General features: G+C 57.1%; 1 protein-coding gene across 2 annotated transcripts in view; it reads right to left on the bottom strand.

Moving 5' to 3' along the window:
* Positions 1 to 17036, bottom strand: part of SMOC2 (SPARC related modular calcium binding 2) — a 166797-nt gene that overhangs the window by 2493 nt on the left and 147268 nt on the right. For both annotated transcript variants that reach the window (XM_047093162.1, XM_047093163.1), the window contains exons 10-12: positions 9068 to 9164; positions 6895 to 7169; positions 152 to 189 (exon numbers count right to left, since the gene is read on the bottom strand). In XM_047093162.1, the coding sequence (XP_046949118.1) occupies positions 152 to 189; positions 6895 to 7169; positions 9068 to 9164 (410 nt within the window). The remainder of the gene's footprint in view (positions 1 to 151; positions 190 to 6894; positions 7170 to 9067; positions 9165 to 17036) is intronic.

Here is a 17036-nt window from a genome sequence, read left to right as displayed (position 1 = left end):
GGTTCTTTTGGCCACACTGGGGTATGTATATGATACGTGGCTTCTCCTGTTTTGGGAAGGTACTTTACTTTCCAAATCTCCAGAACCCCGAGTTTTCATTGCCTATAATTAAACAAGTTATTAACGCTAAAATAGAGAGAACAATACTTACCTGTCTATTAGAAGTGCTTTCAGCATTAACTCTGGGGGCTAACAAGGAAAGAAAAAAAAAAGACACTATTAAAAACCAAATACTCTTCATTCAGTGAAAATTTCAATATCACTTTTCAGGAAGGGAACAAAATCACTTTAGGACAGTGTCGTCAACTGACACACTTTTCACATGAGAAAATACGTCTAGAGGGAGACAGCACAGATTATAAGCAGTGGCTTCGAAAAGTGACGACGTACAATTTTGTAACAATAAACGCTCCAGTCCACCTGGAGAAGAAGGTTTCATTTTACCAAAACTTCCAAAGCAACATCTACTAACCCGAGACCTTTCTGACCCGTGTTTCCTAAACTCTCCCCGGGGAAAGGAAGCCCCAGGCGGGGTGCAACACGGTTCCCTGACACGTTTTGGTTTTATATTTAACTCATAAGAAACTAGCATATTTGGCTCAAAACAATTTTTCCAAATCCTCGAGGGAAATGGAAGGTGGAGGGAGACACATATAAGACGCACAGTGTTTGTCCTGTGGCCTCGCCACGTGGCCCGTGGTGGGAGAGCAGGCGGGAGGCTCAGACCCGGCCCCCAAGGTCACGTCCCCCATCCTGCGGGCACTCCTGGGTCCAGTTCCCGGGCACCTGCCTTCCTCCCCTGTTTCCAAGATGGCCCTCCACCTTCCTGGGTTCCCTCCTCCCTCCCTCCCCTGCCCCTGGACAGCACAGCGCTGTCCCCAGCAACAGGGAGCACGGCAGCCCTACCTCACTAAACCCAGGGGACTACACAGAGAGGGGACTGGTGCCCAGGTGCCCAACGGGCACAGCGTTCAGGAACCACTGGCAACCAGTTTACGTCACTGGTGACAAGTGATGCAGAGGGCTCCAGGTGACCCGGCGGACGGCGGTTTGTGGTCAGGCAGTACGCCTAGAAGGGACGCGGCTAGCATGGCAATTTGGTGGAAAGAGCTAATTTGGTCAAAAATGAGTATTTCTTCATTGCTGAGTGACTGTGCAACGGCCATTTTGGAGACTCGTGAGGGAATGAGGCAACGTCTTGTGAATGTTTTTCCTGAAACCTTCAGGAAGATTTCCTTTCTTGTTTTTATCGTTTATCGACAGTTTCAGTTATTTTTTTTTTCTGTTTTCTTTTGGTAATAGTGAAAATCTAGATCACAGCTCCGCTAATACGTTTCAGTTAAATAATTCAAAGGTAAACTGTTGTGTAATTTCCTAAACTAAGTGTGATCAGGAAGGAGATGTGTCACGACCCCATCCTGTAGTGAAACGTCACAGCTGGCACGCGTGTGCGTGCGCACACATACAGACATTCCGGGGGAATGTAGGGGTCTCATTACGTCTGAGGGAAAAAGCCACGTTATCTGTTTTTTATTTAATTTCTGATATTTGTTAGGATAAGACATGCATTGTTCAGTTGTGAGCAGAGATGAAGGAAACAAAAGATAGCGGTAACAGTTGGCCTAACCAGAACGTCCAATCTAACCCTCTCCCGAATGTGCAGGTTTTTCCGGCTTTTCAAAACCTACTGCAAATCACACGTGGCAGGAAGAAGGAGCTGATAATAAAGCTGAAAATGAAAATCACAGTAGGAAAAAAGAGAAGTTCTTCAAGGAAGATAAGGGTTGTAGAATCAGATATGAATCTAAATCCCCAATGCTCACTTTTGACCAAACGGCCACTTTGACCACATTTTAGCTTATTTCCAGGGGATTCATCAGCCCTCTTCTTGGTGGCTAACACGGCCCTCAACTCAGGACATCGGCTCACCTGCAGCCACCTGACGAACGGAACACTCCAGCTTCCATGGTGACAGGGCTTTCTATTAAGGATGACGGTGTCAAATGCCCCGCCCCTGATCACCCCAGGGCAGGTCCTGACAGCTAGCCCCCCACCCTGTCACCCCAGGGCAGGTCCTGACAGCTAGCCCCCCACCCGGTCACCCCAGGGCAGGTCCTGACAGCTAGCCCCCCACCCTGTCACCCCAGGGCAGGTCCTGACAGCTAGCCCCCTACCCTGTCACCCCAGGGTACATCCTGACAGCTAGGCCCCCACCCGGTCACCCCAGGGCAGGTCCTGACAACTAGCTCCCCACCCGGTCACCCCAGGGTATGTCCTGACAGCTAGCCCCCCACCTGTCACCCCAGGGTACGTCCTGACAGCTAGGCCCCCAACCGGTCACCCCAGGGCAGGTCCTGTCAGCTAGCCCCCCACCCAGTCACCCCCGGGCAGGTCCTGACAGCTAGCCCCCCACCCTGTCACCCCAGGGCAGGTCCTGACAACTAGCCCCCCACCCTGTCACCCCAGGGCAGGTCCTGACAGCTAGTCCCCCACCCTGTCACCCCAGGGCAGGTCCTGACAGCTAGTCCCCCACCCTGTCACCCCAGGGCACGTCCTGACAGCTAGCCCCCCACCCTGTCACCCCAGGGTACGTCCTGACAGCTAGCCCCCCACCCTGTCACCCCAGGGGAGGTCCTGGACAACCTGGGGGCAGTCCTGACACCCCAGAGCCCCCTGCAGTCACTCAAACCAGTCTGTCCTGAACCTGCTGACCTGCCTCATGTGCCCCTCCCCATGGAAACCTCAGGGAAGTTGTCCACGTCTCCCCCGTTCCCTCTGCCCCGACTGACTGTGGTCCCCGTGTGGCCCTGCGTGTCGTGCTGTGCCCCCTTCTCTTGGGACCGCGTGTCACAGACTGTCTTCCCCATGGCAGCGGTCTCCTGCCCTGTTGGCCCTAATATACCTCAAATCCTCTATCAATATACTATGTTTTGAAACCACAGGATATTTAATCGATTAAGGCACTCAAACCCAACTCCAAAGGCCAGCACTAGTGTTCACAGGGAGGTGGGATTTTGAGACAATTGCTGGTCATCACCAGCCAGGCATGTGACCCCGGAGCGCCAGCTTCCTCAGCGCCCTGACCCCTCCAGGTGAGGGTCTCTGGGGAGGACGACGACGACGGTCCCTCCTCGGAGCAAAGCAAGGGCCTGACCCCACCAGGTGAGGGTCTCTGGAGGGGAGGACGAGGCGGTCCCTCCTCGGAGCAAAGCAAGGGCCTGACCCCTCCAGGTGAGGGTCTCTGGGGGGGAGGACGACGGCGGTCCCTCCTCGGAGCAAAGCAAGGGCCTGACCCCTCCAGGTGAGGGTCTCTGGGGGGGACGACGACGGCGGTCCCTCCTCGGAGCAAAGCAAGGGCCTGACCCCTCCAGGTGAGGGTCTCTGGGGAGGACGACGACGGCGGTCCCTCCTCGGAGCAAAGCAAGGGCCAGTGTTTGCAGGAAGACCACCTTCCCATCCTGTCTCTTCCACAGACGGCAGCCTTGGCTGAACCACTCGGTGGAATCCTCTAGAAGCCGCGGTTTCTCGCGGGTTTGCCCAGACGAGGCTGTTCTCTGGGACGCGCACAGCTACCGTTCCCGCCAGGCCGCCCTCCTCTGGCCGAGTCAGGCTGAGACTGCTGGACGCTCAGATGCCCCAGAGCCCTGAGGCGCGACGGCAGCTCCCCAGGGCTCCATCCCGACGCCCCGAGGGCCGCGCTCGACATCACTCCCACCGGGACGCCCGCCGAGCTCCTCAGCCAGAGCCCGGTGCCGCGTCCCCGGTCCGCCGGCCACGCTTTGCACGCGCCGCCATTCCTGTGGCTCCCCCGGCTGGGTGCTTTCGCTCCTTTCCCGTCAACCGGAACTTCCGAGGCTCAGCTTCTCTGTCCGCCCCTTAGCTGACGGCAGACGCTGGGCCATTTGCTGAGCGAACGAACGCGCGAATGAAGGGCGTCACCCCCAGAGAAAGCAGCTCCAGAAGGCGACGGGGACAACGTCACCGTGAGGTCGCGGCCCCCTGGCTGGCTGCAGGTGATGCTTTCACCTTCCCGGCGCGGGAGCTCACGCCGCTTCGGAAGCCGGGCAGAGAGCGCAGAGACGCGGGGCCCGGCGGGGATCACCTGGAGGCAGCCCGCACCGGGTCACGGCTGGACACGAAGCGCGCACGCCCGGGGCCCAGCGCCTCCGCAGACGGCCGGTCACGCCGTGCACTGAGCCGCGCGGGTCGGGGAGCGCACGGGCTTCTCCGCGGGAAGGCAGAGTTGTGAGGGTGGGAGGGTCACCGCCTGGCCGGAGGAGACCCCGCTCCGTCTCAGAGTCTGGGCGCTCTCACCGCGCTCATCCCCCCTTCACGGGGGTGCCCGGAGTCCGTGGCCCGCACGGTGCGCCTTGACAGACGTGCCGCCGCCGGACCCTCAGCTCCAGATCCGGGGCACGAATCAGGCCACCAGACAGATGCCGAGGGGAGGGCTCCCTGCGAACAGTGGGCCGGTCTGTGCGATCCGGAAACGGGCGACGCGGAAGATTCCAGAAAGAGCAGGCTGCACACGCGGCTGACCCCGCACTTAGGCCACTCGTGGCAGCCACAGGGCCTGCACACGGGTTCCAAAGGGAGGCGGCACCACGCCCATCCGGCCACGGCACACAGGTCACGGGGTGGGTGCCCTGGTCTCTCCCCGCGGGAGCGCCCCGGAGCGGAGGCCGACGGCGCCCTGGTGCCGCAGCCGCGGGGTCGGGGGGCCCCTGCTGCCCGCCGGCTCCCGTGACGACCCCCGAAGGCCTCCGAGTGGCCCCGGCTCTGGCATTTCTGGCTAGAACCGCACAGGGTCCCTAGTTTCCGGGGGCCCTCGGGGAACCGAAGTCCAAGACAAGGCGAGGGACGCGGCGAGGGCGGCTGTCCCGGTCCAGGAAGCCACAGGCAGCGGCGGAGAAGCACCAGAAAGGACCCCGAGGCCGCAAACAAAGGAGCGGGGGTGGGGGCTGTGCTGGTGCAAAGGCCCGGAGGCGGCAGGTTTGGTTTTCACACCAGTGCCGTCCGGAGGTTGCGGGCCGGCCTGCGGTGGGCCAGGGGGCCCGACAGAAAGCGCAGCCCGGGCAGGGGCGGCCGTGAGGGTCTAACGCTCGGTGCTGGGGCCGCTGCGCAGGGAGGACGGGGTGGAAGCCGGTGCCGGCTGCGGAGCCCCGGGAAGACCCCCGACAACGGCTCCGGCGGCGGTGACAGTGACGGTCGGGACTCTGTGGACTGCACGCCACCAGCCGGCACAGCCGGGAGAAGAACAGCGCCTGAGCTGGTTGTGACGGGTCATGAGTCCTGTGGGCTCTCGTGCAGCTGGCTCGGGGCCACTGCTGGCCTGGCGCGGGTCGCGACCGGGGTGGCGGGGTCACTGTCCCGCTCGCGTGGAGGCCGCACTCCTCCCGCTGTGCCCTCAGACACGCGGACACAAACACACGGACCCGGCCTGGAGCCTGGTAGCTGAGTAGTGTTGGGGGACCCTCGTGACAAGGGCTAAGGACACAGGGACAATAAGACAGAAGGGAACCGCTGCTTCTGGAAACCCGCACGTGGCCAGCTGCTCGGGGCTCCGTGTTCCACAGCCGGGCTGCAGACACAGGACGGCCGAGCCCGGCACGACGAACTCACGCTCGTCTACTCCCTGCCTTCACTTCTCCTTTCTTTCCTTTTTTTGTTAAATTTTTAGATTTTTTTTAATGTTTATTTTTGATAGAGAGAGAGAGAGAGCGAGCATGAGTGGGGGAGGGGCAGAGAGAGAGGGAGACACAGAATCGAAGCAGGCCCCAGGCTCTGAGCCATCAACACAGAGCCCGACGCGGGGCTCAAACTCTCGGACTGTGAGATCATGACCTGAGCCAAAGTCAGACACTCAACCGACCGAGCCACCCGGGCGCCCCTTTCTTTCTTGTTTCCACGTAAATCCAAGTTAGTTAATATAGAGTGTAATAACGGTCGCAGGGGCAGAACCCAGTGGTTCATCGCTTACGCACGACACCCAGCGCGCATCCCGGCAAGCGCCCTCCTTCATGCCCGTCACCCATCTAGCCCATCCTCCCACCCACCTCCCCTCCAGCAACCCTCAGTCTGCTCTCTGTTTTTAAGAGTCTCTTATGGTTTGCCTCCCTCTCTGTTTTGATCGTATTTTCCTTCCTTTCCCTTATGTTCGTCTGTTGTGTTTTTTTAAATTCCACACAGGACTGAAATCATATGCTATCTGTCTTTCTTTGACGGACTTCACTCAGCATGTATTCTCTAGCTCCATCCAACTTGGTTTCCTGCTCAGAGGTGTTACTGAAATTGGTGACCCTCCCCGGCACCCACACTGTACAAACGAGGCCATTAAGTCCCACTCGCAGCCAGCAGGCAGGAGGTCCGTGCATCCTGCCCGCCGAGGGTGCTGGGATCTACCCACCGCGGGGAATCCTCTTTCTCCACAACAGCTGGTTGGTCAGGCCAGCCTCCGACGAACACATACACTCGACTGGCAAAACAGCTAAAATAACGTTTCCAGCCATCACAATACTGGGTCTGCATAACAGGAACTACCGAACTGCTTACAAGCCGGCCTGAACGTCCGGTGGGAGTCGAGATGCGGTCCCCGGATTTGCACCTCAAACACAGGACGACAGGACAGGTTTGGAAAGCCGGCCACCGCGGTCGGAACAGTAAAACACTTGTCTTCACGCACCACCCAGCCCCTCCCCTTCCAACCGGCTTCCCTCGGACGCTTGTGGACGGTCTGCTGTCACTTCTACGGACAAATGAGCTCCACGTAAGAGGCACACGGTGCTTTTCTTTCACCCTCAGACCAAAGGACAATCTACCCTCGTAAGAAGTCGCGGGAGCGGGCGTCGGGACCCGATGCGTGGCAAAGCACAGAACAACGAGAAAGGCTCTTACTGGGGCGCTTCCTGGCACTGGCTTTACCTTCTTCTTTCGTCACCCCCAGGCAGCCCATCAGCTCCGGCACCGAGATGGACTTGTCATTATTCACGTCGCAGTACTCGACAAACTTCTTCACGCATTTTTTGGGTTTTGACTTTTTCCGAAGGAACCTCTTGAAGGGCTTGATCTCCTTTTTGCCAATGTCCCCACTGGAGTTCTTATCAAGTAGTTTGAAATACCAGTGGACCACTCTCTCCTCTAGCGTGTGGCTGGGGTCGGGTTCGGAAAGCCTGCAAGAACACACAAGGGCGTCAGGAGCCGCGGCCACACCGCCGTCACCGCCCTGCCCCTGCCCGCCTACAGAAGGCACGCCGTGCGCACCAGCCCCCCCAGAGGGGCGCCCTGCCCGTCACTCCCACGGTGCCGGCGCCTAAGCCAGCAAAGATTCACCGTTCCATATAACGAGGTTTAAAAACAATTTAGAGAAAGGGCTTTAAAAAATATTTCAAGTTGGTTTCAAAACGGCAAACGACACAATGAATTTATGCGTGTGAATTACACAGTTGGTGTCGGCCAAGCGTTTGAAGACAGAAGCCCCGGGTCCCAGGTTCGGGGCTCCGTGGGGTTGGCGGGTCAGCTCGCACACCCATGGCCCTACAGACACTGGGACCCCGAGGCTCCCGACTCCTTTAAATGTGACGCACAGGCATACATAGCACTTTATACCACAGGGACACTGCCGGATGCAAATAAAAATACATCTTGAAGTGGTAACCAGACATTTACCCTTGGATTTCAAGAAAAGTTTGGTATTTTAAGATCTAGGAGACGAGATACTCAGGAGGGAGGCCAGCACTCTAAGGAAGTAACCACGGGAAGATTCTCCCTCAGAAAAAGCTCTTCGAAAAAAGAAATAAGTTACTGCTAATTCCCAGGGGGACGCAGGGCTTGCCATGAGACGTCCAGGCAGCGCTGGGAGGTCCTCTGGCGCCTGCGGTTAGTTGTGGGGAGCACACGGCGTCAGGACGCTCCCAGGAGGGCACGGGGAGCACGGCCCGGAGCCCCGGAACCCCGACCCCCTGCGCGGCATCAGACCACCCGCGTCCAGAGTTTCGCAAGTCACCGTGAGCAGTGTCACTGTGAATAATGCCACCGAATTGTACACTTGAGACGGTAAATCTTACGTATTTGGGTTTTTCTACAACAGACACACGGTATTTTGAAAACGTGAAACCAAACATCTTAATTCAAACTATGAAAATCGACTCGATGGCTCTGAAATGCAACTCCAAGGCGTAAAGCCGTCGGAACTGGGGCCCCGCTTTCCGTTCCTCTCCCGCCTCCCACCCGCCACAGCCTGGTGCAGCTACTGGAAATCCCAGGCTCTCGCTCGACCCGCTGTGATATGTGAGCTCCGTGAGCCCCACGGGGTTCCCCCTCTGTCCCTGTGAGCCCTGTGGGGTCCCCCCTCCATCACCATGAGCCCGCAGGTCCCCTCTCTGTCCCCGTGAGCCCCTCAGGGTCCCCTCTCCGTCACCATGAGCCCCGCAGGTCCCCTCTCTGTCCCCATGGGCCCCGCAGGGTCCCCCCTCCGTCACCATGAGCCCCGCAGGGTCCCCTCTCTGTCCCCGTGAGTCCCACAGGGTCCCCTCTCCGTCACCATGAGCCCCGCAGGGTCCCCTCTCTGTCCCCGTGAGTCCCGCAGGGTCCCCTCTCTGTCTCCATGAGCCCCACAGGGTCCCCTGTCTGTCCCCGTGGGCCCCGCAGGGTCCCCTCTCCGTCACCATGAGCCCCGCAGGGTCCCCTCTCTGTCACCATGAGCCCCACAGGTCCCCTCTCTGTCCCCGTGGGCCCCGCAGGGTCCCCCCTCCGTCACCATGAGCCCCGCAGGGTCCCCTCTCTGTCCCCGTGAGTCCCGCAGGGTCCCCTCTCTGTCACCGTGAGCCCCACAGGTCCCCTCTCTGTCCCCGTGGGCCCCTCAGGGTCCCCCCTCCGTCTCCATGAGCCCCACAGGGTCCCCTGTCTGTCCCCGTGGGCCCCACAGGGTCCCCACTCCGTCACCATGAGCCCCGCAGGGTCCTCCTATGCTGACCATGCCTCTGATGCCTCACGGCTGCACCAGCTTCTAGCCGGCGATCACCAAGGCTCCTCGGACCCTCACTGACCCTCCTCGGACCCTGCCACGTACCTGCCGGAGGAGGGGTCGGACACGGCGTGCACCATGTCTGTGGACAGCGCGTCCAGAATGCTCGTCAGAAACTCATTTTTTTTGGCACCCGGACAACCTAAAAAAAGAAAGTCAGCATCTTTTTTTTTTGCTCGTATTTCACAGAACCCACAGAATAGAAGAGATCTTTCCCTGTGATGAAAAGAAATGTTTATGTCTTGGAAATCAGAATGTCGGGGTACCTTAGTATCAGTGAGCTCATGTGGACACATGGCAATACACATATTGATGTGGGGTCCTGATTTTCGTGAATGATGGCATCTGACACTTACCGAGTCGCCACACGGGACTCAGAGATCGCAGGAACTGATATCCACAGCGGCAGTCCCGGGCGGCACCCCTACTGGCCAACACTACGTACAGATTCCTGGTGCCTGCGGGCACCGGGAAACGCGCGAGATCCCTACTGGAGACGGACGTGGCCGGACGCCTGTCCCGGTGGGCCTGGGGGACCCCACAGGCGCAGAGTGGCTGGCTTACGGGCAGCTCGGCTTCCCTCAATCTATTAACCCGCAAGGCACCGCCTAGCGGCAGCCCCCTTCTCCACCCTCACGCCACTTGCAGCTCCCCGGCCCCCGCACCTGCCGCACTCCGCCCCATCCTGTTCCGGGACAAGGACAAGAGCCAGGCCAGGTGCGTCCTTTCCGGGCTCCGGAGAGGTCAGAAGACTGGGCCTGGGTCGGACGGTGATTCAGTGAGACGGCCAGTGAGTCATTCAAAGACCAACGTGTTATGCGGTTAAACACACTCTGGTTTTCCTTTTGACACTTGAGTTGTGGTTATTATTATGCAAGTATGTGTTGGCTGCCTACAGCAGGTATCCACTCAGGCCTGTCTGCGCTTCGTTAAGTACACGTATCAGAGAAAAGATGTGAGTCCTCACCGGGGGGAGGGGAGGTTAACAGTGAAAAAAAGTGGTGTTATTCCCCTTTGATAGAACCAAAAAACTAGATCCCACTCCATAGGGAAAACACACACCATTGAGAGAATGTTCCTTCTCAAGAAAACATCATGATCTGCTTAGCTCTTCCCTCTGGGGGCTGCCGGTGAGTCGCACGTGGTTCGGAAACCCAGGGAGCCTCCCGCAGCCCCCACACTCCAGCTGGGAGGACAGGGGCCTCGATGGGGGCGGTTAGGAAGAGAGAGAGACAGAGCATGAGTGGAGGAGGAACAGAGAGAGAGGGAGACACAGAATCCGAAGCGGGCTCCAGGCCCTGAGCTGTCAGCACAGAGCCCGACGCGGGGCTCGAACCCATAAACCGTGAGGTCACGACCTGAGCCGAAGTCGGACGCTCAACCGACCCAGCCATCCAGGTGCCCCTTTGTAAACTTCATTTTAAATAAAGAAAATAAGAAACGCATTCGTCTCACAAAGACAAAGCCACCAGACCTGCAAGACTGTCCTGAGGCACACTGGGTCCCACGCCGTGCACACGCGCTCTGGGTGAGGTTAGCTGGACCTCTCACACACACACACACACACACACACACACACACACACACACAGTCCGCCTGCAGATAGGAGGTCCTGCTCACGCTGCTGCCCTTCCTCCACAGACACTGTTGAGCCCCCGTGAAGGCGCTGGGCCTGGTGGCCGCAATCACCTACACGGAGCGAGCGTCCCGAGTCCCTGCCTCAGCCGACAGGATCACAGAGTCCTGATTTACCCCAGACTCTGGGAGCACGCGGCCACCACTCCGAGGGTAACAGCTAATGAGACAGGAATGGGGGTGCCACTCCCCATCAGTGGGGAAGTGGGTTTCACCGCGACGAGGGCTCGGGGAGCATGGTCTCACGATCCCCGCGAGTCGGGGCACGGGCAGGACCACAGGTCACTTAGACTGACGGGTGGAGGTGGAGAGGCCCCGGAGAAAGCAGCCGGCCTGGGTTTGTGGTATCTGCGCGGCGTCTATCGCGGTGTTCGGGGGCTGCTTCTGAGAGGACTCCCCCCGGGAGCAGAGCGGAGACCCCCCCCCAGTCACCCTGGGATGAGGGTTGCCACTGGGTGATGGGGGCTGCTGCTCAAAGCCAGTCCTGAGACAAAGCAAATGAAAACGCAAAATGAGAAGAAATCAGAAAAAATTCAGAACCCACTGAGCAGATTTTCCTTGCGTGGAAGTGACAGGGGTACAGAACGGAAATGTCACCATGGAGTGGACCAGATCTTGGAAATACACGAAAGCAGCAACAGGCCTGACACAGAAGCAAAGCGCCCCCAGACCTCGGGGGCTTCTGCTGGGAAGACGGGGGGTCTCTCCGGGGACAGGGCGCCGTGACCCGGACAGACACGCACACTCCTCGGGGACAGAGCCACTGGTCGGAAGCAGACAGGCCAGGGTGGCAGTGAGGGCCGAGACCTCCTCAGGGGCCTGCAGACTGCTGGCGGGGCCAGGGCGGCGGGGAGCCCTGGGGGGCCACGTGCTGACAGGACGGCCACTCCTGGCCGGGCCCTTGCTCCTTGGCTCGCCTCCTGCTCACCCTGCACGGTGGCCCCTGGGGCGGCTAGACGGCTGCCCTAGATCTTGTGTTGTTTAAACCACAGCCCGCGGGCTCCGCGACGTGACACAAAGTCACACGGGGACAGCTGTCCGCACGAGTGAGCTCTCCCGCGGAGCGCAGGGGCGGCCCCGCAGGGAGCAGGCAGGGCGAGCGTCCTGCTGTCCGCAGGCACACAGCTAACAGCCACTTAGAGAAACATCGCAGGGAGAGGAAACCAGACTGCCCTTTTCAAAGCTGGAAGAGAATGACTGCAGCAATTTGTTTATGAATCTGTGGCCAAACAAAGCCTACAGCTTAGCCTGACGATGCTGCTGATCCTGTGTCTATCTGCAGAATCCAAGTAAAACCCTCGGGGCTCAGTGCGATTTCCGTGAAGACACTTGAGCACTAATCCTGGTTTGGGGCCACAGGGCCGTGCCCCGGGCTCCAGTGCAGCCGCGGACGGGCCCAGCCAGCCGCCCCGTCTGCCGCACGCACTGGGGGCCTCGGAGCCCGGTTTACACCGGGACACTTGAAAAACCATTTCATTTGCTGACTCTTAAGGTGAACGCATTCTTCCCTTTCTATGAAATGTCCTTCTTTTAAAAAATAGGAGCTTTTCGTATAGATAGTGCTGCTATAAGCATGGGGGTGCGTGTGTCCCTTCGAAACAGCACACCTGTATCCCTTGGATACGTGCCTAGTCGTGCCGTGGCTGGGTCGCAGGGTAGCTCTATTTTTAGTTTTTTGAGGAACCTCCACACTGTTTTCCAGAGCGGCTGCACCCGTGTGCATTCCCACCAACAGTGCACGAGGGTTCCCGTTTCTCCGCATCCTCGTCAGCACCTGCTGTTTCCTGAGTTGTTCGTGTTAGCCATTCTGACACGCACCCCCAAGTTTATAGCAGCACTATCGACAATAGCCAAAGTATGGAAAGAGCCCAAAGGTCCATGGATGGATGAGTGGATAAAGAAAATGTGGTGTGTGTATATATATATACACACACACATACATATATACATATATACATACACACACACACACACACACACACACAATGGAGTATTACTCAACAATCAAAAGAATGAAATCTTGCCATCTGCAACTACGTGGATGGAACTGGAGGGTATTCTGCTAAGTGAAATTAGTCAGAGAAAGACAAAAATCATATGACTTCACTCATATCAGGACTTTAAGAGACAAAACAGATGAACATAAGGGAAGGGAAACAAAAATAATATAAACACAGGGAGGGGGACAAAACAGAAGAGACTCCTAAATATGGAGAACAAACTGAGGGTTGCTGGAGGGGTGGTGGGAGGGGGGATGGGCTACATGGGGGAGGGGCACTAAGGAATCTACTCCTGGAATCATTGTTGCACTAGATGCTAACTAATTTGGATGTAAATTTAAAAAAATAAAATCTAAATAAACAAATAAACACATAAATAAAAATAAATAAAAAATAGCTTTTCATGTAGAAATTCGAATTTCTTCTTTTCCCTTTTCCTTTCTTTTTTTTTTTTTTTTTTTTTATTTTTTTTTTATTTTTATTTTTTTAAAATTTTTTTTTTCAACGTTTATTTATTTTTGGGACAGAGAGAGACAGAGCATGAGCGGGGGAGGGGCAGAGAGAGAGGGAGACACAGAATCGGAAACATGCTCCAGGCTCTGAGCCATCAGCCTGATGTGGGGCTCGAACTCCCGGACCGCGAGATCGTGACCTGGCTGAAGTCGGACGCTCAACCGACTGCGCCACCCAGGCGCCCCCCCTTTTCCTTTCAAATACAAACATGCATCTTCAGGATGCTGCCCCAGTCACATGCAAAAACCGCCCTGTGCATTGAGTAGCATTCACGTCCGTCCTGCCACCTGGCTCGCTCGGGACTGCCACCAAAAGGAAGCAGGATGATGGAGGTTTCCTCGGACATCATCAAGAGAAAGCATCACATGACGACATCCATATTTTTGGACCCGTGTCAGCCAACACTGACACCCGGGTGTGGGCTGGGCACTGACCAACAGGCGACTGCATGGGCTTCTGGGCCAGGGAAGTGGAAGGGGCCAGGCTTACTGACAGGTCCCGCGTCTTTAAGTGGCCTTGCAGGGTGGGAAATGTCAGGGGTGCCGACACGAATCGGCTTTCGAGCATCTAACAGTGACTGGCAGGAAGTTTTGGCGGCCTGCTTTTATGTTCATTATTTCAAATGTATAGGAAACTGATGTAGGCGGCCATTTATAAACACAAGAAACAGGGGCGCCTGGGTGGCTCAGTCGGTTGAGCGTCCGACTTCGGCTCAGGTCATGTTCTTGCAGTGGGTGCGTCCAAGCCCCGCGTCGGGCTCTGTGCTGACAGCTCGGAGCCTGGAGCCTGTTTCAGATTCTGTGTCTCCCTCTCTCTCTGCCCCTTTTCTGCTCATGCTCTGTCTCTGTCTCAAAAATAAATAAAAACATTAAAATAAATAAAAAATAAAATAAATAAAAAATAAAAACAAGAAATAAAGTTGCTTTGATATCGTTTAAAACACAGACTCTGGCAAAGCAAAGAAGGAAACGTCACACACGCTGATGGTCGTACGGAGCAGAGACGCTAGGAAAACTGTGGCCCTGGGCTGCTGTGAGGGAAGGAGGGCAGCAGGACAGGGGAGGACCCCCCCCAAGGCTTGCGGGGTCCCGGGGGCCACTGGAAGAAGCTTGGACTTTACCTGCAGGGAAACCAGCCTTCAGGGGGGTTTGTAGGATGACACAATCCGACTTATGGTCTTCAAGTGTCCCACGTGCACTGTGGGGGCCCAGGGGGCCGGGCTTTGCCTGTGGTCCAGGGAGGAGCTCAGGGGGCATCAGGGAGGACGCGGTACTCTGGGGGGCCCGGCCTGGGTTAAATGGGCCTCAGTCTACACAGCAAGTATGCAGAGAACGTCCTTTGCAGGACACGGGCTTAGGTTCAGTCCTGAAAGCCCATCTGTCCTCCAGAGGGACTCAAGGCTCTGTCCTGCGGCTACAGCAGGAAGTGAGGGTACAACCCGGCCCTGGGTCTGAGCACTGTGCCGAGACAAGGCGTGAGGCACAAGTCCCCTGCCACCGAGAAGCACCTCCTCATTAAGACTTTTGCGAGGCCCAGGACTACTCGCCATTGTTCAGTCCACACTGGTGGCCACGAGCAAGGGCCTACCCGCAAACACAGCCTTCGGGGGAGAGCACGAAGCTTTCCAATCTTTTAAATTTTTTTAATTTATACTTTTTTTTACATTTACTTATTTTTTGAGAGACAGAGAGCAAGTTGGAGAGGGGCAGAGAGAATCAAAAGCAGGCTCCGGGCTCTGAGCCGTCAGCACAGAGCCCAACGTGGGGCTTGAGTTCACGAATTGCGAGATCATGACCTGAGCCGAAGTCGGACGCTCAACCGACTGAGCCACCCAGGCGCCCCAAGTTTATTTAAATTTAAAGACAGAGAGAGAGAGGGAGAGACAGAGCGTGAGTAGGGGAGGAGCAGAGAGAGAGGGAGACACAGAATCCGAAACAGGCTCCAGGCTCCGGGCTGTCAGCACAGAGCCCGACGCGGGGCTCGAACTCACGGACCGTGAGATTGTGGCCTGAGCCGAAGTCGGATGCTTAACGGACTGGCCACCCAGCCACCCACGAAGCTTTCCAATCTTAAGATGAAAACAAAATCTCGACTCTTACGTATTGACTCTAGTTTTCCTATCTTCTCCGTACTTATTTCATGTATTTATTTTCATATTTCCGTATTTCCAACATTTTCTCATTATTCTAAACAAAGAGTTTCACAGGCTGGCGACTGTGCTCTGAGTAGTTGCCATGACGTGTGCTGGAAATCGGCACTGGGCCAGCGCCTGTGGGACTCGAGGATCAGAGTCTCTGAGCCCAAGCAGGGCAGAGGCAGAGAGAGAAGGAGACAGAGGATCCGAAGAAGGTTCCCGGCTCTGAGCTGTCAGCACAGAGCCCGACACGGGGCTCGAACCCACGAACCGTGAGATCGTGACCTGAGCCGAAGTCAGGAGGCTTAGCCCACTGAGCCCCGCAGCGCCCCTAGAGAAAACTTTCTTAAACCACTAGCTCATTTATTTCTACTTCCGATAGTTTGCTCCTCGTTATTGCCTCTTTCATATCCTGTGTGAGGAAGTGAAGAAAGAACACAAGCCTTAAGCACGAGGCAGACCGCCCGTATGTGTAAAAACTGTGAGCCTGTGCAAGCCCATCCTTGACTGTCACAAAAACTAAGCTTCCAATCTATGAAGTGCTTGTAAATCGCATTTTATAGCACCAACGACCTTGATGTGATTGCAAAGAGCCATCACTAAACTCCTCACCGGAAAAGAGCGGGGAAGTGTTTCCTGGCACCGTAAGGTTGGGTGAAGACAACTTCTGTCACCTTCCTCATCGCTAACCACACGTGGCAGCCATGTGGAGCGGGTACCGTGAGGGGAGCCGGTGCAGGCAGGAGGGGGGCCGCCGTGGGGCAGGCTCGCGGCGGGTGCGACCACCCGACTCGGCCCTTCTCGCGGCTTCCTGGCACGGGACGCAGTCCTGTGAGATAGCAGCGGCAGGGTCAGGGGCTTCCTGACTCGGAAACGAGCAACACAGATGTGCCCAGGTGGCAGCCTTCGCCCTCTGTCCCGAGCCCTTCTGACATGTTGGGAGCGCGTAATCCCTGCATCCCGCTCTGCTTGAAACACCCACGCTGCTCTCCCGACCTTGAGCTACTGTCTGGAACGGCCTGGAGTTTGGAAGCCTCTCCAAAACACAGCCACTGAATCTGTGCTTGGCCGAGAACAGCTAACCCGGACAGCAGGACACACGGCTGATGGAGGTTCCCCCGTCCTTGTCCCCGTCGTGCACACAGACACAAATATCCGCTTCGTGCCTTGCAGGATCGGGCACGGGCGCCGTGCTTCCTGCACGTGACGTCTCCCAGCGAGACACTCTACATCGCCGAATGTTCGTCCTGCCCTTTAAGCTCTGCATCACCTGGACCACGGACCACAGAGGGAGCCTTGTAAAACCCCAGAGGTCTCTGACCAGCCCCATGGCACCTGAGGGACGCAGCTCTCACCACTGACATAGAGGGGGCTCAGCGAGCTGTCGCTGAGGGCCGGAGGGGCAGCCCCCACTCTCCAGGGGCCAGGCTGTCTGCTCTGCAGCCGCAGGCATTCACCCTGCACTTGGTGGCATCGGGCCTTCACCACAAGTCCCTGAAGCAGGGCCCGTGCTGCCAGGGGACGTCCGAGACGCGGGAAGCCAGGGCTCCCCGCAGTCAAGTATCGCAGAGCCCGTTCTGTAAAACCACAATAAAGTCATGCTGAAATCATGCTCGTAAACCGGCTAAAAGCCACACGCATTCTTTAAAGAGGCGAGGGAAACCAGAAGTGAGGCCGACCGCGTGCCTGGAACTCAAGCAGAGGCTCCAGACAGCCCAGCCCCGGCCGGCCC

This window comes from Lynx rufus, unplaced genomic scaffold (genome assembly GCF_022079265.1).
Source record: "Lynx rufus isolate CCGP_SWC_20201006 ecotype Redwood Valley unplaced genomic scaffold, mLynRuf1.p SCAF_32, whole genome shotgun sequence".
NCBI classification, from domain to species: Eukaryota; Metazoa; Chordata; class Mammalia; order Carnivora; family Felidae; genus Lynx; species Lynx rufus.
The sequence above is the reverse complement of the archived record's forward strand: the minus strand, read 5'-3'. Positions and strand labels throughout refer to the sequence as shown.